The sequence below is a fragment of the Martes martes genome (genome assembly GCF_963455335.1).
Source record: "Martes martes genome assembly, chromosome: 15".
In the NCBI taxonomy this organism is placed as follows: domain Eukaryota; kingdom Metazoa; phylum Chordata; class Mammalia; order Carnivora; family Mustelidae; genus Martes; species Martes martes.
In genome coordinates, this window is record NC_137903.1 from 67527375 (window position 1) to 67551819 (window position 24445).

A 24445-nucleotide genomic window follows, 5' to 3' on the forward strand; every position below is an offset into this window, starting at 1 on the left:
TCGGGTTTCTGGATCACACGCTGAGGCCCACGGGCAGGTGTAAGCGCCAACGACTGCCTTGCTTCAGATCAATCAGCTCATATGCTGGCGCCCGCACTTGAGCAGCCTCGGAAACAAACCTCTCCCTTACCTGCGGCGGGGGACTGCGCCCGCCAGAAATGTCACTCGCCACCCCAGGAGGAAAACTGAGCCAGACGTGTGGTAACAAAGCAAAACAGAGTTCAAACACGTGCTCTGGGAGCGTCGACAGAGCCCGCGACTTGGGGCGCTAGGGGGGCCCCGAGGGTTGGGCCTCCACCTTCGGCTCAGGTCGTGATCCGGGGGCCTGGGATCGAGCCCCGCGTTGGGCTCTCTGCTCAGCGGGGAGCCTGCTTCCCCCACCCCCACCCCCACGTGATCTCTCTGTCAAATAAATAAATAAAATCTTTTAAAAGAAAGAGCGAGCCGACGACTTTGCCAGCACCACAGGGAAACCTGCCTTCCGCGGCGCAGCCCGGCCTGCAGCGCAGTGACCGCCGGAGTCGGTGACCGGCCGGAGCGGCGCTCGTCGGGCACGGCAGGCTCTGGGGGCGGGGAGGCCGCTCGCCACGCGGTGCCCCTGCCACCTTGCTCTCAGGAAAGACGCCGCTGCGTCCCGATGGCCGCGGCGACTCGGCGCCCCCACCTCGCCGCCCACCGCAGGCTCCGGCTCCGGCCGCTCCCCCGAAACCGGCCGCGGGAGGCTCGCCGCGAGCTCAAGCCCGGGGCTCGGCTGCGCGCGCCCGTCCCGCCGCGGGCTCGGGGAAGCCCCCGGAGCTCACGCCCGGCTCCGCGGACGAACGCGACCGAAAACGCGACGGCTGCGGGCCGAAGGCTCTGGCGTTCCCGCGCCCCCGGCTCCAGCTCGGCGGGGCCCTGGCCGCCCGGCCTCGCGCGCGGGGTGTGGACAGTCCCCGGAGGGACGCTGACGGAGCGGGGGAGAGCGCGCGCGTGGAACAGCACCTTCTCTTCGGGCGGGGGAGGGCGGCGGCAGGTCCTCAGGCAGGAACGGCGAGTGGCCCGCCGGCGTGCGCCCCGGTCCTCCGCCTCACCGGTGCGCACGGCCCCGGCCTCCGCGGGACCGATGCGCACGGCCCCGCCCAGCGCGGCTGCCCAGCGCGGCTGCCCAGCCCGGTGCTCCACAGCTTCACGCCGAGCCCCGCAGGTCGGCGCACGTCAGCCGACCCGCGCTAGCCCGCGCCTCGCGTTTCGCAGACCGCGACCAATGGGAGAGAAGCCAGATTCTAGGCGTCCGCTGCGATTGGCTGCGCGTCCGGGGGCGGTGGCGGGGGGCGGGTCTCGCGTCGGCGCTCGGGCGGTAGCATGTGAGGCGGCGGCGGCGGGGGGACTGGAGGGCTGCCGGGGAGGCGGCGTCTGGCGGAGCGCGACCTGGCTCCGCCGCGAAGGGCGCCGCTCGCGACTGCAGCGTTCCGCGCCGCGGCAGCGCCAGAGCCAGAGCCAGAGCCTCCCTGCGGCGGGCGGAGGACGAGCGGGCGCGCACAGGCGCCGGGCCGGGTCCGCGGCCTCCGCACGGCGAATGGATGTGCCCGGCCCGGGGTCCCGGCGGGCGGCGGCGGCCACCGCGCTCCTGCGCTCGGCCCGCGTGCCCCGCGGGGGCTGGTTCCTGCCCACCGCGCTGCTGTGCGCCTACGGCTTCTTCGCCAACCTCCGGCCGTCCGAGCCCTTCCTGACGCCCTACCTGCTGGGGCCCGACAAGAACCTGACGGAGAGGGAGGTAGGCGCGGGCGGGCGGCGGGCGGCGGGCGGCGGGCGGCGGGGACGCCGTCCGCGGGAGGAGGAGCGCCGGGCGCCTTCTGCGCAGGGGCGCTGCCTTCCGCAGCCGGGGCGGCTCGGTGCGCTTTCCCGCCGGCGGCCGGGCCTGGCAGCGTGTGCGGCGCGCGGGGCTGGGGCGCGGCGGGGCCCGGCGCGTGGGCTTGAGGCGGCGTGTGGAGGCCGCGGCGCGGGCGCTCGGGCCGGCCTGCAGTTCCCGCGGGCGGCGGGAGGGGGCGCGGCGCGTTGTCCTTGGGGCTCGGGCGAGTTAGTATCTGGTTCTCCACTGAAAGTAGGCAGCCAGGTGCGAGGAACCGTTCTTTGCTTAAAAAAATTTTAAGATTTTACTTATTTATTGGACGGAGAGAGACAGCGAGAGAGGGAGCACACGCAGGGGGTGGGACAGGGAGAAGCAGACTTCCCGCCGAGCAGGGAGCCCGATGCGGGGCTCGATCCTGGGACCCTGGGACCCTGGGACCACGAGCTGAGCCGAGGGCAGACGCCCCGCAGCTGAGCCCCTCGGGCGCCCCCGAACCCGTGGTTTTTGAAAGAATCGTATCCCCGCGCGGCTGCGTCTTCTCCCCGTACCGTGCTTTGTCTACTCCACGGGCCGGATGTCCTCACATTAAGGACCGAACAGAACAACGAACACATCTACCCCTTAACTTGCTTGGATTACGGACGGGGTGCGGCTTGGTTCACGGACTTGCTGACCCCCGTGCCTACCTCTCGGGGCACAGGCGGACGCCGAGATGGCATCACGCCGTGGACAGTACTAGTTTCCTTCCTGCGTGGTGGACGGGCTGCGCGGGGTTGGTTTTGCGCCTCGGCCGCGGCGGGAAAGCCGAGGTCACCGCGCCCTGCCAGAGCGCCGCGGGGGCGGGGGCGGGGGGCGTGCACGCCCCTCCCCCATAAACTCAGTCTCCTTCCGGTTAGTTATCGCCCCGCGGGGCAGCTGCGCACTGTCCCTGCAAGCGGGTCAGAGCACGATGCAGTGACTCCCAGTCCCCCTTGTTGTCGCTTTGCCCACGTCCACTTTCAAGGACACTCAGGGGAGGGGAAGGTCACCGTGCACTCCTAGACTGACGACTCCGCTTGGTCTTGCGTTGTCCGACTCCAGCAGGTGGCATTGTTTTTCACCCAGTTCAAGGTCTTCCATTTCTCAGTCCGAAGGACCCCCCCACAGAGGACTGCCCCAGGTACTCATTCCTGTCCGAGTTTTAACACTGGTTGCATTTTACCCCCGGGAACGAGCGATTTTACAAGAAAGTTACCGCAGAGAATACGAGAGAGTGACTCCGAGACAAGCACTTGCTCCTGCGGTGCAGTCACCGAAGCAGCAGTGATCCTTGAGCTGCTGATGGGAACGGCCATGTGACCCGCACGGGGCGGGAACCTGGCCAGAGAGGGGGGCGCTTGGGGAGAAACGTGCTCCCGCTGTTGCTGCTTGAAAGCTGATCTGTTTTGTCACATGCCCTGGGCCGGGGAGTTGTCATGTGTCATCATGTGCCCTGTCCAATCAGAGAGCTTTCTAGCTTCGTTCACCTTCAGTGGCATTGGAATGGAACAAGGGTGCTAGACCCCGTAAATATTGGCTGATTATGTAACAAACACATAGCACGATTTCTGTTACTGCAAGAGGAGGAGGATGAGGGCAGAGTTTGAAAAGAAATCCAGTGGTCTAGAAAGGAGGTCGTTTGTCTAGGAGGACCTTGGACCTTGGCTGATACTGGTGTTCAGGCACAGTATGGCTCTGTCCACCTTCTTGGGAACTCTGGGTTTCTAAAATATCTAAAAACAGAAATAAATAGAACAGCTTGTTCTCCTTCCTGGCCTAATGCTTGCTTTCACCAGTGGACAGTTAATAAAATGATTTTCAGGCAAAGTGAATGTCAGGTCATGGTCAGTGCTGTTTGTGTTAAGTGTGTATTTACTTGTAAGACTTTAGAAGGGCCTACGTAGATCATCTTAAATGGAGCTATTGTTAACCGAGTCTAAAGGCAGAAGAAGGAAAAGGAGGACGGAATTTCCTCTATCTTTGCACCCTCAAAGGATTTTTTTCTAGATTTCAGGAAAAAATTATTACCTGTTCCAGGTACCATTTTTAAGGTGTGTGTGTTTTTTTTTAAGATTTTATTTACTTGTTTGAGAGAGGGAGGGCATAAGTGGGGGTTGGTGGGCAGAGGGAGAAGCAGGCTCCCCACTGAACAGGGAGCCCAGTGTGGGGCTGGATCCCAGGACCCCTGGGATTATGACCTGAGCAGAAGCAGATGCTTAGCATACTGAGCCACCCAGCACTGCCCCCACACACATACTTTCTAAGATTTAAACACATTAAAAATGGATTGTGTTCTGATAGATGAAGCCAAACATTTAATAAAATAGAGCTTTATATCTCCAACAGTTTTTTATTCTTTCATCTTTTTTAGCATGTGATTTGACAGACATTCACTACCTTTCTTTGATTTAAAAAAAAACCAAACAACTTTCTACCTATTCTGTCTGATATTCAGAGTCCTACAGAATTTGGCTCTTAACCTCCTTAACAGCCTTATTTCTCACTACATCTTTCTTCTCCTTGCCTTCTTCCTCCACATGCCTACTTGCCATCCACATCAATCTTCTCGTCATAAATCCAGCATATCCACAGTCTCTCACCTACCAGTCTGTACTCAAAGTTGTGATCTCTTGCTTGGAATAAGCTTCTCATACCTCTCTGTTGATATCTTTCTGTTAACCCCTACCTTTGTCCTCCTTCAAGGGCCACCTCAAAGAAGTAGCCCCGTATTTCCTATCTTCCTATCAATAACATATGAATATATATGGCTCATTAGGTTCAGAACTCCTGAAGAGCTAAGACTTTATTTTAATTTTTGTAATCCACACAGCTTAAAGTGTTGTGCAAATAAGAGCTCATTAACTAGTTGTTTAATTGAAACTGGATTCTAAAATAAAGTCTGAATCCTAATTAGAGCTTGAAATGAACATGTTTTCTCTTGACTTTTGTATCTCAGAAGAAAGCACAAACAAGCTCTGATCCAAAGAATGGTAAAAGGCACCTTTTCGATAAAATCAGTTCCCTTTGCTCACATGGCAGATTTTAGCTGAGATAAGTGGGTATTGTCCAGAGTATGGACAATAAGTCTGTAATTTGCACATTTTGTCTTGTGGGAGGTTTCCCTTTAGGATTAAAAGTATCTGCTGGAGAAACATATTTTGGTGTAACAGTTTGTCCGTGGTGGCATTTGAAAAAGATTGGATCTTCTTTTGGAGATCCATTGGCTAAGCTCCGGAGATCGTGTGGTCTTTATCTCTTCAGGAATGCCCTATAAAGGCACCTTCTTACGGGTTGAAAAAGCTGCTGCGGGCACTAGAAGTAGCCCCGGAACATAGCAGATGATCAACAACAGTTTTCTGATTGAAGAAATGAGGCATTTTCTTGTGGTAGAATCAGAGTATCAAGGTTCCGATCCTCCCTCTGCCAGTGCTAGCTGTGAGAACTTGGGATAACTTGCTTAACCCTTTTGTAAGGCCAAGTTTCCTCCGTTCGTAAAACAGAGGTAATGAAAGCGTTTACCTCTTAGGGTTGTTTTTTGGATTAAATGCAGTGAGGTAGGTAAGGTGATTCGCATATTGGGTGGTAAGTCAGTAGACCTTTGCTATTATAATGATAACATCGTGAAAGGGACATTCATCTTGGGGTGACTTCTCTCTCATAAGAGAAAAGTCAGGTGTGGTTTTTTTTTTTTTAAGATTTTATTTATTTATTTGACAGAGAAAAGTCAGGTTTTTAATTTAGAGAACTCATCTCTTCCCCACCCCCACCCACCTTTAATTTTATTCCAGGCATTGCAGGTCTGGCCAGGTTCCTGTTCCTCATCTTTGTTACCTTAATTGTGGTTTTCTGTTAGGAGTAGAATGAGTCTCATAAATATAAGCACATGAAGTTGATAATTTAAAGGATGAGTTTTTTATAATGAAAACCTAGCTGTTAATCATTTGGGGACAGCCGTTATCGAAACGTATAGAACATGCGTACGTACAGACAATATTGCGGGAGTGAAGAAGTCAAAGTCCTGAAGGGAGTGTTGGGAACAAGAGAACGTGGGGTACTGAAGGAAGTGACGGAGATTCTTTCTAAAGCAAAGGCTTGATGGCTAATGGTTTGGAGTGTAGTGTTGGGAAAAACAGGTTGGGGAAAATGCGAAGGTGAAGAAACGAGTGGAGTCAGAGGAGGCAGTTTCACACTTAAGAGAACTAGAGGAGACTATCTGTAAAACCAGAGGCAAAAAGAAAGAGTGGGGAGTTGTTAATGGAACACCGCTGTGTAGTCTCGGCTTCTATCTCAAAGGTACCCTGTCCCCTTTGGTTTTCTGTTGAGGTGTCCTAGGTCGTGATGGTGCCTGACCTCAGTTGCTAAAATTTACACATTTTTAAATAACAATCATTTCTACAGTTCTCAATTATTCTTTTCATACCCATACTCAGGAGCAAGAAATTCCCTGATCCAGTGGAGATTGCTAAATGATTTATACAAATACAAATTGGGCTAAAATTCATGAAGGCGAGACTGGTAGACAAATTATCTTTGATATCTGGCCAGTCAAAAACAGAAACCAAGTCTGGACTATATTTTAGATTATGTTCTACTTTTGTAGTTATGCTCTGCACTGGCAAAAGATTTACAATAGGGGCACCTGGGTGGCTCAGTGGGTTAAAGCCTCTGCCTTCAGCTCAGGTCATGATTCCAGGGTCCTGGGATCGAGCCCCACATCGGGATCTCTGCTCAGCAGAGAGCCTGCTTCCTCCTCTCTCTCTGCCTGCCGCTCTGCCTACTTGTGATCTCTGTCTGTCAAATAAATAAATAAAATCTTTTAAAAAAAAAAAAAAGATTGTACAATAACTGTTTACCGGATTATTCCTCTAAACCCCGACCCTGACAAGCCCGTTTTACATTTGGGTGAACTGAAGCCTACATGAGAGTTAAAAAGAAAGTTGCCCTTGGCCTTAGATTGTCAGAGTCTAGAGTTAGATTGCTCCATGGCAAAGTAGTTAGCCTGTAACCCAGGCTGCCTTTCACCAAGTACTTAAAGATCTGGGCCAGTGATCTAGACTTTGAAATGATCATTTAAAAAACCGACTTACATACGTCCCCAGGACCTTGCTAGACGTGGGTAGGAATAAAAGAAGGGAGGGTCTCCTACAGTGATGGATCCTGGAAGAATGGGGATGGCAGGTCAGCTGAATTACTTCATTCATACTGTCCCAGAGGGTCTCTTTCAGCTTCAGTTCTCAATCTTGACCTCTGAGTAGAGGGAATGAGTGATTTGCATGTATCTATCCTGTCCTTTAATCCTTGCAACAAGCAGCCCTGTGATGTAGGGTTTATGCCTCTTAAACTGGTAGTGGAGACGAAGGCTAAAGGGAACTAAACAAAAAACTTGCGGATAATCACACAGCAAATGATGGGGGTGAAATCCCAGGGGAGTCTGTATGGTGGAAGATTTTAGAGATTATTTTAGAGATTTTTTATTTTAGAAAAAATAAGAGATTTTTCAGAGATTTTAGAGATTATTTCTACTTTATTCCGATTTTAAAATCCATTAAAGAGAAAACAAAACTTCTGTCCTTTTCATATTATAGACAAGCCAGAAAGAAGGACATCGAAGTTGCCTATAATCCTATCATCCACAGATAATTGTTCGGTCAAGACTAGGACAGAACTATCCTCTTTACCTGTTCCCTCAAAGCAATGAAACTTAAAATCCAAGAAACCTAATCAAACAGTAGCGTCAGGGCTCCCTATTCTGGGGCTAGAAGGAAGAATCGATGACTGTTCCCAAACACTTACCTGTTTCCAAAACAGTTACTGAGCCAAGTACAGTCCACGCAGCACTTTGGTTGCTAGGGGTTGCAGGTCAGCATTGGCCAGCGAGTCAGCTCTCAGGAGTCCGCCCTCTAAAGCCATGGTCCTCAGCTCTGGCTCAGACAAAAATCTCCTGGGACGTTGTTGGCAAAGCATGCACATTTTTTAAAACTCCTTAGGAGATGTGCAACCATGGGTAGGAAGCAGTGCTGGGTGGGAACTGGGGGGATTGGCACACACGAAGGGATGTCAGGGGAGCTCCAAGGACGCCGCGAACACTGTCAGCTACAGCAAAGTTGGCCCAGACCAGGATGGCTTCGAACCAGGCCTTGATGAAGGGGGAGGACTTTAAGAGAAAGATGATGGGGTAAAAACGGGGAATTATATTCCAAACAATTACCAGAATTGTTGAGGTTTCTTTGGTTGATAAAGATGATTTATTAGAGGTATGTTTGTGATGAATATTCCAGGTCCATTGATACCACTAATGGGTTTTTTAATTTCCTTTTTCTATCAGGTCTTCAATGAAATTTATCCAGTATGGACTTACTCTTACCTGGTGCTGCTGTTTCCAGTGTTCCTCGCCACAGACTACCTCCGTTACAAGCCTGTTGTTCTGCTGCAGGGACTCAGCCTTATTGTTACATGGTTCATGCTGCTCTACGCCCAGGGACTGCTGGCCATTCAGTTCTTGGAATTCTTCTATGGCATCGCCACAGCCACTGAAATTGCCTATTACTCTTATATCTACAGTGTGGTAGACCTGAACATGTACCAGAAAGTCACAAGTTACTGTCGGAGTGCCACCTTGGTGGGCTTTACTGTGGGCTCTGTCCTGGGGCAAATCCTTGTCTCCGTGGCAGGCTGGTCCCTGTTCAGTCTGAATGTCATCTCTCTTACCTGTGTTTCTGTGGCTTTTGCTGTGGCCTGGTTTCTGCCTATGCCACAGAAGAGCCTTTTCTTTCACCATGTTCCTTCCACTTGCCAGCGGATGAATGGCATCAAGGCACAAAATGGCGGCATTGTAACCAACACCTCAGCTTCTAACCACCTTCCTGGGTGGGAGGACCTTGAGTCAAAAATCCCCCTAAATATGGAGGAGCTGGTAAGTTTAGCCTTAAATGTCTTGTGGTTGGTGGAGCAGTGGTGACAGAACAGACAGGAAACCTCCTCTTGCTAGACTTCGTATTCATCTGGATTCAGGTTTTTATCCTGAATTGGTCCAGTGGTTCATTCATCCACTGACTAAAGATAAGGTTGATTTATATTAGGGATGACGAATGTGTTTTATCCTGGAGTGAGTGACCTCCAAAGTCAGACTGCACAGCATGACACTGCTTGTGTCAGAGGTGTCTTAAGATGCCACAGCAGGAGCTGTGTCTTCTTCACCTCTATCCCCAGTACTTGGTCTATAAAGAAAGCATTCAGAAAATTTTGCTAAATGAATAGATGAAATGATTCCAATAAATGATGAATATTGACTTCAGTTCTGAATTGAAATCCGAAGTATTTAAGGTTGGGAGCTTAACTTCCTCTTCAGTGCTGGAAGTGATATCTGTATTTTCAAGTGACACTTTCCCAGAGGGGGGTAGTAATGAATAGCGCAGAGGAAGACAATCACAAGAGGAAAATCTAAGATGATGATGGAATACAATTAAAAGCGTGACTGTGAAATTGTCTCTTAGGTATGGCATCGGAATAATCCATCCCTACGTTCTGGCTAGGCAGGAGTACTAATTGCTTCCTGCATTCATTCACCCTTCTTTATAAAAGCTTCTTATCTTTCCAGCAGGTTATACTCTGTGAGGGGCAAGGTTCATTCCAGTGATACTGAATTAGTCTTAGCTTTCATGGGACGTGTTTGGAAATAACCTGTTAACCTTCTTACTGTGTGGGTCCATAAGCCTTGTAGTCTGAATGAGAGTAGAGTATCCACATGAGTGGTTTTCGGCTCCCCACCTGGAGTTAACTCAAATTGTTTCCATGTGGCATCTAATTACTCTCTGATGCCTACCCCTATTCTTTACTTATCGTTACTAGTTGCGACTTAGGTTATCCTCCCAAAGAGCTTGAGCCTAGGTGACTCTGGTCATGAAACTCACTTTTATTCCTCGGGCACCTGCGGGCAGCATCAGTCATACCTGGATAAAGTAAGAATGCAGTGCTGATTCCTTCATAGTTTGTTAAGTGGTGTTAGCAAGCCAACAAAGAGTTGATGGAGAGGGAAAGAGTTAAAATCACCTGATCTTATGGAGTAGAAAAAAAGAATAAGGACCCCTTTTAAATTGTTTCAAATGTGTTGAAATGGCTGTAGCTAAAATTAATATGTATATACATTTGCACAATACCTCTACGTATATCTTCAATATTAACATTGGCCATACTTCTGAAGATTTATATAGACCAGGAAGTTTTAAACCATTTTGAGCATGAGTAAGAAACACATCTTACATAGAAACAAGTTCTGCCCATAGGTGTGTATGTTTTTTATATATAACTGAAGCAAAGGTTTTACTGTGCAATAGTTTGATATATTCCATTCAATTCATTTATTTGATAATAACTTCAGTTTTATTTTTAGTTTTTTAATTTAAATGTAATATATAGTGTCTTATTTGTTTCATTCATTTCATTTTTTTACAATGCAGATCACTGCCCACTGCATTGATTTTATTGCGTTTTAATGAGTTATAACCCACATTTTAAAAACTCTGTCCTAGACCAACTTGACATTTGTTGTTTATACACATGCAAAATGTCAGTACTTGATATGCTGAAGAATTGTGAAATTTAGAGTTGAAAGTGATTCTGACCACAGGCCATAGCACGGTCAGAGTATCTGCAAGTTACAAGGGACTTTAGATGTCATCAACCCTCTCGTTTTAGAGATAGGGATGGGAACAGAGATGAGCGACGTGTGCAGAATCGCACTGATAGACTCTGTAACATCATTAAAGAGAATGTATGAGATCCACTTTGATCTGTACGTTATGCTGTAAGGTCTTTCACGATGTGGTCAGAACCATCCTGTCGGGTCTAGTGTGGTAAAAGTTAGATGCAAGTCAGTTCCTTCGTATCCTTGGCTGTGCTCCTGGCACGGAACAGGCTGTTGGGGCTGCTTGGCAGCTGTACAGGGCGAAAATAGTGCTGTTTCTCTTGACAGGCTTGAAGAAGTCAGAATATGGATGCTGGGGACCGCAGTGCCATTTTAAGTTGATAGAGCCCACAACTGAACTGTGTAAATCATAATTGTGGTAAATATGGTAAAGAAGAGTAGGTAGGTGGCTGGATGGTTTGATCTTGACTTGATGGAAAGGGAAAACGAAGTGGAAGTTAAAGTGACAGCCCCGTCCACCAGTTACCCTCCAGTATCTGTGAGCTCTTTTCACAACGAGCCTCTTGCTGTGGACACTCCAGCACAGCCAGGGATTCTCTTTCCTAAATAGGAAACGGGATTCCTTCTGTGCTCGGCCTAGCGTCAGACCTGATGTACTTTAAATCGCTCATCCGTTGGAAATGATGTAAATTAAGCCCCTTCTTTAGCACAGGGCCTGACACATGGTTACTGGGAGGATATCTGTTAACACACCCATACTTTTATTTGTAGACTGATACCCTTTATGATGAGTAAGCATTCTTTTGTGTATGTGTGTGTTGAGCTCTATGAAACATTAATGTTTCCACTTTGTACTTTATATAATTTCTAGCAGCACACCATAGTGGATTTTGAACATGGTCAAACCGAGATTCTAGTACTTACCAGCAGGGTGATCTTGGGCAAGTTACTAAATTCTTTGAGACTTTGTTTCTTTACTTCTTCTTTTATCTGCCTTACAGAGTTATTTCGTGTATTAAATTCAGAGGCAAAGTAGGGCTGTCAAATAAGTATTCCTAGTAGGTAATCAGTATATGGTTCCATTTCTTTTTTTTTCTTTTTAAAGATTCTACTTATTTATTTGACAGGCCACAAGTAGGCAGAGTGGCAGAGGGAAAAGCAGGCTCCCCGCTGAGCAGAGAGCCCGAGCGGGGCTCAATCCCTGGGCCCTGAGATCATAACCTGAGCGGAAGGGAGAGGCTTAACCCACTGAGCCACCCAGACACCCTATGGTTCCATTTCTATTGTCTTTATCATTATACCTGAGTAATCAAGAATAGCCTCGTGCCTTCACTGTAGATAGTTGTTGTGGGGCTGCAGATAACCTTTCAGTTTGAATTGGTTCCCCCTGGTTTTCTGAACCTTATGAAAGGTGTCTCCAGAACCCGGTACTAATTCCACTACTAATTCTTTAACTGAGGCTACTCTTTTTTTTTTTTTTTTAAGATTTTATTTATTTATTTGACAGAGAGAGATCACAAGTAGACAGAGAGGCAGGCACGGGGTGGCGGGGGGGGGAAGCAGGCTCCCCGCTGAGCAGAGAGCCCGATGCGGGACTCGATCCCAGGACCCTGAGATCACGACCCGAGCCGAAGGCAGCGGCTCAACCCACTGAGCCACCCAGGCGCCCCAACTGAGGCTACTCTTAACTCTTAACTGTAGAAACCAGATGATCCCTGAACTTTCCTTAGCTCTGGAATGCTGAGTTTGATGAGCTGATTGATCTGAAAGTAAATTTTTCTTCAGATTCCCAGGCATCACACGAATGCCTTTTCCTTTCCTGTCCAGTCTCCTCTATAGTTAGGAACACATAGTGTCATAGAAGTGGTTTAATTGCAGTCACCAGCCCTTGACTTAAATCTTCACTGTTTAGGCAATAAACCCTACTTATCCTACCCCCGCCCCTATATATTTTCCTGTTGTGTGTAGAAGAAAATCCAAAACTCATACTGTGGCCTGGGAATTCCCCTGTAATCTGGCCTTATCTCACGTGGCACTGGCCGAAACACATCAAGCTTATTCCCACTTTAGAACTTCAGTCCAGAAGGTCTCAGTCAGGACTGCCCTTCATTCTGATTTTCATGGCTGGTTCCTTTGTGTCACTCAGGTATCCGCTCAGGCATGAGCTTTTCAGAAAGCCTTTCAACACTCTCACCAGCCTTCCTTTTCTCTACCACAGTCCCTTGCCACCCTTTCTTCATAGTATCATTCCTACTGTAAGCTCTCTCATGTGTGTGTTTATCGTCTGTCTCCCTTAACCAAAATGTCAGCTCAACGAGGGCAGGGACTTCTCTGCTGTATTCCCAGAATCTAGACCATCACCAAACATGCAGTGTGAGTGCTTGTAAATATTTGTTGATTGTCTCAGTGAGCCATGATAGAGTACAAAGGTAACCAGCATTTATTGAGCACTTGCTGCATACTGAGTAACACCCATTGAGTTCTTTCAAAAGCCTGTTGAAGTAAATATTCATTTCCATTTTATAGTAAAAAGCCCAAGATTTAGAAATTTTTTCCATCTGCGTGTAGGCAGGGGTACTCCTGTTGTTTTTTCCTTACTGTCATTATCGCCTCATCTCCCATTTGTTTTGACCTGGGTACTGGATACTGTGTTAGAAATCTTAGCTTCATTAGCTCATTTAATCCTTATGAAAACTCTGTGATGTGGGAATCAATGCCCCCCCTTGTACAGTTGAGGGAACGAAAGCTTACATCAGATAACTTACCCAAAGGCACAAAGAAAGTAGCATGGTCAAAATTCAAACCTAGATCCAGCTAACTTCAAAAACCACTGTACTAAAGACCCCTATTCCTTGGTGGAGAGAAATAATTTCTCCAGGTTTTTTTGTTTTTCTTTTAAGACCACGTCAGAACCTTTCTTTAAGTGGCATCTGAAACTAGATTTAGGGATGGTGTGAGTAGGCATAGATAGCTGTGAAACATTGCTTGGTTCTCATTCCACTGAGATTTTCCTCACATTTTAGGGAGAAAATAGCCGTTATTTACTTAATTTCATGAGTCACCGTGGATACAATATATAGTTAATATATCATCTTAGTAGGAAAAAGTCTGATTTTATAAAGATTCACACTTCATTTTTTAATTAAACAGTAAAAGAAAACTACATTAAAAAAAAGTCTGAATCATCATCAACAATAGTAGATTACCACTATTAATAGTTGAGTGACCTTAATAAACATCTCTTTTCATATATACATAAGTATGTATTCGTAGGTATACATTTTATAATACATGAAATTACAGCCTACATGTAGTTTTATAACTGTATGGGTTTTTTTGCTCCATGGTATGTGATCCTTATCTTCCTTGTCTTCTCATACCAAAATATTTTGCTTTCAGAATCTAAGGAAATGAAATTGAAATGGTGACAGAGACTGGTGGGCGGTTTGTGTTGGGACAGTAGTCCCCCTTTCCGTCCAGGCTGGCCCCAAGGACAAAGCCAGAATGGTAGAGAGTCTTATGTGAAGGGCATAGTCTGCCTTTCGACCTTCTTCTCTCCTTATGGTCACGTACCATTCCCTCTGGATATCTCCAGTCAGATCCCAGTCAGTGGATATAACTGAGCTGGGATGGAAGGGAGGGAGCGTGTAGCCCTACGTGGTTGCACCCTTCCCTGTTACAGCTTAATGCCCTTGAACTTGAGAGAAGTGTCATCTTCCCTGAAACAGTAGCCAAAGACAGGTCAACTCTTAACAGTTGTTAATGCCCTACTTTCTGGTTTAGTAATGAGAGCTCAGTAAGCTACCAGGCTAAGGCAAGAATGACTCTTGGAGCAGAATAAGTGCACAACAGGCCAGAGCAGGAGAGAGAGTCCTAGAAGCTTTTTATGTTTGGCTAGAACTTCACTGTTGCGCAATTGTAAACCTGCCTTAACAGCACCTATGCTTCCTTGATCCATATTTTGTTTTGTTTTGTTTTCCTAAAAACAAATGTACATTATTTGTTCCCATCAGTTAAGGCTCACTCTGTATGTTTTTACTGTGTTTTGGATAACGGAATATCAACAGCTAAGGAGATAATGATAGGCTCCTTTTCATCATGAAAGTGTTTGTTGTTCATAGCAAGAGTTAGTATTGGGATTGTGTCCTTCAAAAACATTTAATAAAAGAAGCAAACTTAGGCTTGGAAATTTCCATCCTAACTGTTGTTTTGGCTACAGACTAGTCTCCCTCTGTGCACAACAGGGCTGAGAAATGAGTGGTATTGTAACTTGGCCTTGCAAACACCCAGCTACACCTACGCAGAGGTTCTGTTTACATCTAGAGGTTCTCCTTTGCCGAAAGACCTGGTATTAGAGGTAGACTTTGGGAGACAGATAAGATTTGAATAGAAAAATAATGAAGAACATTCTAGACAAAGGAAATAAAAAAAAATTACAGAAGTTGCTGTTAGAGGTGGTTGTAGGGTTATTAATTGACCTAACCTCCATGTTCCTGTGCCTCAGGGAATGGGACACCTGAGGAGAGGGAAATAGGGGGAAAATGGCAGGTCAGTGGGGCAGTCAGAACACATACAACATTTACTGATGAAGTTGGCTGTCTTCAATCGGTACAATTCATGGCAGCCCAAAACAAGGACAGTAGTAACATCAAAGGTCACTGACACAGACCACCATAAAAAAATATAATGAAAAAGTTTGAAATACTGTGAGAATTACCAAAATGTGACACAAAGTGACAAATACCATGGGAAACCTGGCTCTGATAGACTTGCTCGAGACAGGGTTGCCATAAACCTTCCAGTAGTTAAAAACCTATTTGCAAAGTACGGTAAAGGGAAGCACAATAAAATGAGGTACACCTCTGTACTGTTTGTATGCACAAAAATAACCAACCAGTTGGTTTTCATCAGGAAAAAGGAAAATGTCAAATAGAAAAGGAAGTCCATAACAGTTGTTTCCTGTGGTTGCCTTCCTAGTGTTTGAGCTTTCTTCCCTTTTCCTGTGTAGGAACCCCAGCCAGACCGTCTCCTCGTCCTTAAGGTCCTGTGGAATGACTTCCTGATGTGTTACTCCTCTCGGCCACTGCTCTGCTGGTCTGTGTGGTGGGCCCTCTCCACCTGCGGCTATTTCCAAGTGGTGAACTACACACAGGGCCTGTGGGAGCAAGTGATGCCCTCTCGCAGCGCTGCTATCTACAACGGGGGCGTGGAGGCCGCGTCCACCCTCCTGGGTAAGGAGGGCGGGTGGGTAGTTCCCCCTCAGGTGATGAGGTCAACCATAATCAGATTTCCTCTCCCCTCCTAAATTCAAAGTGACCCCAAGGAATGATCTCTTTTCTTTTTTCTTTCTTTCTTTAAAAAAAAAAATTATTTATTTGACACAGAGAGTGCATGAGCAGAGGGAGCAGGAGGGAGAGGGAGAAGCTCTAGTCTCCCCTCTGAGCAGGAAACCCGATGTGGTACTCGATCCCAGAACCCTAGGATCATGACCGGAGCTGAAGGCAGATGCTTAACCGACTGAGCCACTCAGGCATCCCCAAGGAATGATTTCTTTATTTTGAGTTTTGATTTTGTAATTTACGAAGAAATTTAGCAGTGTTCAAGTCATGAATCAGCATGATTAACAAACTTCAATTCTTTATATCCTTTAGGGAAGCCTAATGGAATGATTTTCAAAATTTTCTTCTTCGGGTTTCCATTATCTCTGTAGTTATTAGATGCTTTTGCTACTTGACATGAAACTTTGAAACAATATATAGAAGTTTATGACAATAACTAATGTTAAGTGTTAATATGCAACAATTGCTATTCTTAGGACTTATGTATATTCACTCATTCCTCACAAAGTGTCTGAGATAGGTGCGGTTATTATCCCTATTTTATAGTTAGGGAAACAGGTTGCCCAAGATCAGGTAGGTGGTAAGTAGTAAAGTTAGGATTTGAATTCAGAGCCCGTGTCCTTGACCATTATATTCTATCGCCCCTTTATAATTTTTTGACTTACTTCTTTTTTTTTAAATTAATTAACCAATTAATTAATTAATTTGAGAGAGAGAATGAGAGGGGAAAGGCCAGAGGGAGAAGCAGGCTCCCCGCTGAGCAGGAAGCCTGATGTGGGGCTCCAACCCGGGACCCCAGGATCATGACCTGAGCTGAAGGCAGTCGTTTTTTGTTTTTGGTTTTTTTGGGTTTTTTTTTAATAAATGGGTATTACATTCCCATTTTATTTTATTTTTTAAAAGATTTTATTTATTTATTTATTCATGAGAGGCAGAGAGAGAGGCAGAGGGAGAAGCAGGCTCCCCACTGAGCAGGGAGCCTTATGTGGGACTTGATCCTAGGACCCTGGGATCATGACCTGAGCCAGAGGCAGATGCTTAACCAACTGAGCCACCCAGGCACCCATGTTGGCTGACTTCTTAAGGTGTTTAGAAGACACCCCATGATTTCTGTATTTCTGTACAAAAATATTTCTGTATATTTCTGTACACACTCTCATTCAGTCTCTCCTTGTCTCTCAGTGGCTCCATGGTATTTATTCCATCGAGTCCAAAATTCTCTGCCTCACTTTCAAGGACCTCCCTAATCTTGAGCTCCCCTATTTATTTATTTATTTATTAAAAGGATTTATTTAGTTATTTATTTGACAGAGATCACAAGTAGGCAGAGAGAGAGAGAGGAAGGGAAACAGGCTCCTTGCTGAGCAGAGAGCCCCATGCGGGGCTCGATCCCAGGACCCTGGGATCATGACCTGAGCCAAAGGCAGAGGCTTTAACCCACGGAGCCACCCAGGTGCCCCTTGAGCTCCCCTATAAGTTGCAAGGTTTTAAAATTTAATAATCTAAGCTGAATTTTTAATTCATTAAAAGAGCATTTGTTTAGCAAAATAAATAGGTGGGTTTTCTGTTTGGTTTTGCAGGTGCCGTTGCCGTGTTTGCAGTGGGTTACATGAAAATATCCTGGTCTACGTGGGGGGAGATGATGCTGTCTCTGTTTTCCCTGCTGATTGCTGCCTCCGTGTACGTCATGGATACGGTGCACAACATCTGGGTTTGCTACACGTCCTATGTCATCTTCAGAATCATCTACATGTTACTCATCACCATAGCAACGTATGTATTTGGAGTCAAAGAAGCATTTGGAAAACTTGTGACAGTATAAACTCTTGGTTTCTTTACAAACAAATGAAAATTTCTAGTTAAAAGCGGCAAACAGGAGGAAGCATTGTATTGCATGTTTGTCTCCTGAGGAAGCACTTAGGTGAGGTTCGTTGATTGCCTTGTTGGTGTATTCCTGCTCCGTTCTGATGTTTGCATGAGGTTTACACCACTTAGCAGCAACGGGCTTTTCACCTGGTTGGGAGGGGAAAGGACAGTAGAAAGGAGGGGCTCCTCTTTATAATTGAAGTGAAAATTCTAACTACCTCGGAAGTGATTCTTACCTATTCATCCTTCTTTTGTGGGTTGGTTTTTTAAGTTTTCAGATTGCTGCTAACCTCAGCATGGAGCGCTATGCCCTTGTGTTTGGTGTGAACACCTTCATTGCTCTGGCCCTGCAGACACTGCTCACTCTCATCGTGGTGGATTCCAGTGGCCTTGGCTTAGACATTACCACTCAGGTAAGATTTCTGTTTCAACACTCAAGGTGCTGTCACTGGATTAGGGTGACAAAGTGGAGCTGGATGAAAGCAAATTCAAACAGTAGAGACAGATGGGAGAAGTGGAAGTGTTCTCTCCTTCCTTTAGTCAACCCCATCCTTAGTTCTTTTCTCCCTCGAGGCTGTTGGGACCATCATGGTTTTGATGAGGACCTAGAACATTTCTGAGTGTAACTTAACAGCGTGGTAGAGCCAAGAAGTAATGCTGGTTCCTTCCAGGCCAAGCTTTTCCGCTGCCTCATCCAGTATGTCCCTCCATTTTTAGCTCGGTGCATGGAACTCTGCCTCTGGTGTTTGAGATGCCCTGCTTCATCTCACAGTTCTTTATGTCTCCTTCCTCCTTTATCCGAAGTACCACTCACCCAAATACCAAGGTAGCGCCTTGCCATTGATGAGTAGCATGAAGATTCTTAACAAGTGACCCATCGAGGAAACAGCTGCACACACGCCCAGAGACTGTGGGTCCTTGCATTCATTCAGGAAGCGTATAGTCGCATATGCCTTCGTGTGTTGTGAGTTGTAGGTGGGCCTTGCTCTGTACTCTGGCAAAAGGGGCAGTTGAATCAAAAAGTGCCTCCCCTGCCCCCATCCCCGCCATCCCCGCCATCCCAGCCTGGATGACTCCTTCCATACTGAGGTACTAGTGTTCTTACTATACAAAGGCCCACCGTGTTAGCAGTCCTTCACTTTTTTTTTCCCCAAGAGCTCGAACAGAAATGATCATCATAGTAGCTGATGCGCACTGAGGGCTTTCATGGGCCACGTGGTCCTTTAGAGTTATACAGGGTTGTTGTCAGGCTTGGGCATCAAGAGAACAAGTCTGTGAGAGGTTATGTAACGTAAAGTGTTGCTTAAGGTCTCGTGGTCGATAATAGTGTGGCAAAGCTGGAATTTAAACCAGCTTCTGACTCTAAAGCCTGATCATCCCTCCCTGGATCATGCTGCCTCAGAAAAGGGGGGGGGCAGAGGAGTGGGAGCTCACTACTTTCTCTGTGTTCCCCAATTACCACCGGCAGTGAAAACCTTGAGAAGACCTCTCAAGGGTTTGGTGCTTAGATTTAGAATGGAGGGTAGGAGAGAAACTAAGTGCTTGTCATCCTGCGATAGAAATAGTGGGTGGAATCTCGAATTGTGTAGGTTGTGCTGAACTCTTAACTGCCGTAATTAATCAACAGGTTTCCTATAGGAAAATGTATCCAAATTTTAAAGAACCTGGCTCGAAGACTTAGAGTGGCACCCGTATTGCGCTCTAGAGCCAGCGGATGGTTGTTTCATAAATTCTTTGAAGATGATGATGATGATGATGATGATGATGAAGCTGTTGATAAACTATATAGTCACATTAAAATGTTAGCCTGGGAGTATTATGCCTCCATCAGAAAGGATGAATACCCAACTTTTGTAGCAATATGGACAGGACTGGAAGAGATTATGCTGAGTGAAGTAAGTCAAGCAGAGAGAGTCAGTCATCATATGGTTTCACTTATTTGTGGAGCATAACAAATAATATAGAGGACAAGGGGAGATGGAGAGGAGAAGGGAGTTGAGGGAAATTGGAAGGGGAGGTGAACCACGAGAGACTATGGACTCTGAAAAACAACCTGAGGGTTTTGAAGGGGCGGGGGGTGGGAGGTTGGGGGAGCCAGGTGGTGGGTATTAGGGAGGGCACGTATGGCATGGAGCACTGGGTGTGGTGAAAAAACAATGAATACTGTTACAGTGAAAAGAAATAAAAAATTAAAAAAAAGAAATGTGAGCCTGGAGACGATCCATATGAAAAGTGGAAAGTGATCCAGTAACGGAATGTAGCCGACTTTCTACTGCCCTCCTCTGGGGAAGAACAGAAGTGCTTTGTCTTCAGAATTTGGCCTGCTCGCCGCTCTCTACCTACGAGCTTGAGGGTAGAGACCGTGATTCTTTTGTAACAACTACAGCAACACAAATAGAAAACAGTAAAAAAAAGAAAAGAAAAGAAAACAGTAGTGTTAACAGCCTGAGTGGTGTGTGCTAATGAACACACGCGTGATCTCATCCCTTCCCAGCAACCCTGTAAAATGGGGAATATTGTGAGTTCCATTTTGTAAGTGAAGTCAAGGCTCAGAGATGAAGTGTTTCAGTCAGGGTCACATAGCTAGGAAGGCATGGAGTCGGGAGCCGCACCGAGGCCGACAGATCTTCAGTCCCACCATGCTCTACTGCCTCATTTTTTTTGGCAGAGCCTGGCAGGTTGTGTGAGCACACAGGGTTTTGTGAAGGCTTATGGAGAAACTGAATATACTTTTAATTACAGGCTATGTTCACGAATATAAAATAAAACCTCTCATCGTCTAATTGATAATTCTCTACATGACTTCTTTCCCCATCTCCTTTAGTTCCTGATCTACGCTGGGTATTTTGCACTCATCGCTGTGGTTTTCCTGGCTAATGGTACAGTTAATATTATGAAGAAATACAGAAAGCAAGAAGATGCAGAATTAAGTTCTCAAGTAACCACATCATAATACACTGCTGATAAGCTGCTTCTTATAGCAAAAAATCTGCACAGCAACTGTGCCTGGGTGTATTTAATGTTTTAATATGTAGATGTATATTTATGAATGTGCTTTTTAAGGCTTCAAAGCAGCCAACTGACTAGACCTTGCATTCCTAGAGTGACAATACTGTTTAGAGGAGCCAGGGGTGAAATTTATCTCGTGGATTATTTATGAAAGCTAATATAAGGATTACTTTCTTCTGATTCAGAAATGAACTTGATTTTGAAAACCAAGTAATAAGAGCATTCAAGCAAGCACATGGCATTTGTACTTGGTATAGCGAGTGAGTTTGGTGTTTGGTAGGTCAAGTTACTTCTCTCTATTTGATCAGCCAGAGGCGTGGCCTGGTGGGACGGGGCTTCCCCAGGGCCATAGGATATTACAGGTCAGAATAGAAATAGGTTCCAACAGCACCTGCCTCGGTTCAGCTTAATTCTTATTTCTGTTACTCATGTGCATTTGTGTTTCTACACATGAAAGTTGTTCTTACCACTGGCAATATTTGCTCTGGTTTGGTGTTCTGTCATATTAGGAATGTGTGTCATTTCTAATTTTATTTTAAAAAATTCATTGTATGAATGTTCTGTTTCCATCTTGACAATTTTGTATTTGTGTGGGTTGTCTTTAGAAATACACTTTTGCGTTACTCGTATGCTTCCCAGAGAAGCTCATTTAGTTAGAAAATAAGGCAAGTTTTGAGGCCTGCTAATCATTGAAATGAAGAGACCTAATCAGAAAACTTATGGTATGTTTGCCTGTATTTTGGTCTTTGGTATGAAGGACTTTTAATTCAGTGATGAAAAGTTAGTATGGGCTAAAGGTACACGTAGCCCATTTTGTATTCACATTCCCTTTTATTTCTAAAATAAAGTGAAAAGTCCTTTTTAAAATATCTTCATCCCTATTTATAGCTTTTATGTTATTTGTCCTTCTTACCCAAGATAGAGATGTCATCAGGAGTTAGATATGTTGGATCATTGTAAGGCCTTTTCACAAACTGAGCCTCTTTTTAATTATTTCAATGGGACAGGAACCAGGATAGACTTGATTCCTGCATTTTGTACATTAAATCTGCCTTTGTTTCTAAGGGTGGATCATCTTGGAATATCTGAAAATAAAAAATTGCTAGTGATTTCATTTCCAAGGTACTCGGAAAAATGTTATTATGTATGCATTGAATTCTGTAACTAGTAAACCGAGGGGATGCTAGTGTATGTGAGACATGAAAGCCGTTTTATAGCCAACTTTGTTGCCTTATCTTGAAAAATAACCTTGGTTAACTTATTTAGAATAACACAGGTAAGCAGTGTGAATAATAGTATCAAGATTCCAAAGTTGACATAGTCATTTGGTATAAGTGGGAACTCTAGAAGTAGATGAAAGAAGATAAATATAGGCCATTTTCCATTCACTTTCCTTTCTGATCAAGGGCAAGAGCAGAACACTAAGTAAGGTAAGGGGAAGTGATGTCATAAAAGGACAGCCTCTGATTTTATATTGTATCTTTTGTTTTGCTACAGAGGGAGTTGTTTATTCCGAAACACGTAGAAAAGTGGTGTTCCAGGGATTTTATTTAATGTTTTTTAATAAAACGGACTGTGGTACAATCAAATTATTCATGTTACCAAAGCAGTGTTTCCCTGGACTTTAATTCAAGGTTTGTGGTACCCAGCTGGAGCCTTTACTTATTTAAGATGATAGTAAGTTCATATTCTGGTATGTGGCCATATTTACAGAATGCTGAGCCCAATTTGCAAGTTGTACTGTATGCAATTTTGCAAAGAAGTGAAAATAATTTGTTGTACTTTTTATTCAATTCTGTATAGATTATAAAATTATTTTTATTGAATAAATATTTTACATTATATTTTTCCTTTTAATCACAATTATTTTAAATTTGTTTATTGCTTCAGTAGGAGCTTTGGGTTACATATTTAAACCTTTTAATAATTCCTCCTACGGTCAATTTCATACTAAGTCTTCCCTCACCTGACCTTTCTGTTTAGTCTTCTCATCCTGTGAATTCTTCCCATTGTTTTGTGATCCTTGCCTTTGACTCTTCCCCATTATTTTCTATTGTTTTCCCTGTTATTTTTAGCACCGCACCACACTGCTTATTCTTCTTGGTCTTCATCTCTCTTTAAAGCGTTCTTCTTTTTAGAAACCAAAAAGACCCACCTTCCCTTCAATGTTAACTGAATTTTACAAATAAAAGAGACTCTCAAATCAAGGGCTCAAGGTGCCATCTTGTTTTGAAACTTCATAGCCACTTTGTTCCAGCCCAAAATATTGTGAAAGGAAGCATCTTCTTGCCTTCAGCTGAGAATCACTTGTTCATTATGTCCCAGAAACCAAATCCCTTGTTTCTCACATATACAAAGGTGTACCTTCCCTTTAATATCGCATTCTAAAACCTGTTTCATTATCACCGAAGACTCATTTTTTAAACCAAAAACATTTTTAAAATTCTCTGTTCCTGTAATTATATCCCCTGTATCTTAATGCCTTTCAGATTGTAAGCCGTCTGAGCAGGGTCCATGTCTTATTTTTACCTTTTGTTGTACAACACATGCTAGTGCTGTATGAATATTAAATTACATAAAGGATATGTAACAGATTCAGTACCTGCCAGTATAAATAGCTAAATGTCATTACTTTTTTTAAAGATTTTTTTATTTATTTCCAGAGAGAGCACGAACACAAGCAAGGCGGGCTGTAGGCAGAGGGAGAGGGAGAAGCAGGCTCCCGCCTAGCAGAGATCTGATGAGGGGCTCGAACCAAGAGTCCGGGGATACTGCTGAAGGCAGACGCCCAACTGACTGAGCCATGCAGGTGCCCTGTCATTACTTTTTTAAAGATTCATTTATTTATTTATTTATTTATTTTAGAGAGAAAGTGAGAGTGGACAGTGGGGCAGAAAGGGAGACAAAGAAGCAGGAGCGTGACTTGGGGCTTGATCCTAGGACCCTGAGATCATGACCTGAGCCAAAACCAAGAGTCCGACCCTCGCCTGACTGCACCACTCAGGCACTGCTGCCGTTACTTTTTTAAAAGGACATGCACCTGAGCGGTTAAGATTAAAGTGCCTCTTGATGACCTCCGTTCCACCGGAGGGTTTATTCAAGGCATTTTGTGCTCTAAATGATAGAGATTGGATACCTATGTGTTCCACTTATGACATCCTCCTTATAATTAATACCTTACCTTTGAGTAGTAACACGTTCTAGTTTGGAAAAGGCATTTGTGAACATGATCTCCTTTGGTTCTGGAAAAGGATCTTGTAGTAGTTCTTTTTCCATAAGTAGTGCTGATACGATGGAAGGGAGTTCAGAATGCGAGGTTTGCCCCTCAAGGCTCTACCGTGTCACTGGGAAAATAGCTTCTTTATGGGTTAGTGGGGGTAGCAGCAACCTGACAGGATTGCTGTGAAGAAATGAAAGAACATGGGGCTCCTGGGTGGTTCAGTCGTTAAGTGTCTGCCTTGGGCTCAGGTTATGATCCCAGTGTCCCGGGATCCAGGCCCACATAGGGCTCCCTGCTCAGTGGGGAGTCTGCTTCTACTGTTGGCCGTTCCCCTGCTGTGCTAGCTCTCTCCCTGAAAAATAAATGAATAAAATCTTAAAAAAAAAAAAAAAAGAAATGAAAGAACATGTATGAAAGCACCTGTCACATTGGAGACAGAGTAGGGGGCTGAGAAATCAATTCCTTAATCCTTCTATTTACAATTAACTTGTAGCTATGAATCTCAAAATTTCACCAAAGGG

At 45.3% G+C, this 24445-nt stretch overlaps 1 protein-coding gene across 1 annotated transcript; it reads left to right on the forward strand.

The window, feature by feature from the left end:
- The first annotated feature begins 437 nt into the window (after positions 1-437).
- On the forward strand, positions 438-22548 carry SLC19A2 (solute carrier family 19 member 2). Its single transcript, XM_080823972.1, has 6 exons — positions 438-1753; positions 8172-8759; positions 15499-15721; positions 17410-17602; positions 17967-18108; positions 20520-22548. The coding sequence occupies exons 1-6, from the start codon at positions 638-640 to the stop codon at positions 20646-20648; spliced, it is 2391 nt and encodes a 796-aa protein (XP_080680098.1). The 5' UTR covers positions 438-637; the 3' UTR covers positions 20649-22548.
- Positions 22549-24445: the final 1897 nt, after the last annotated feature.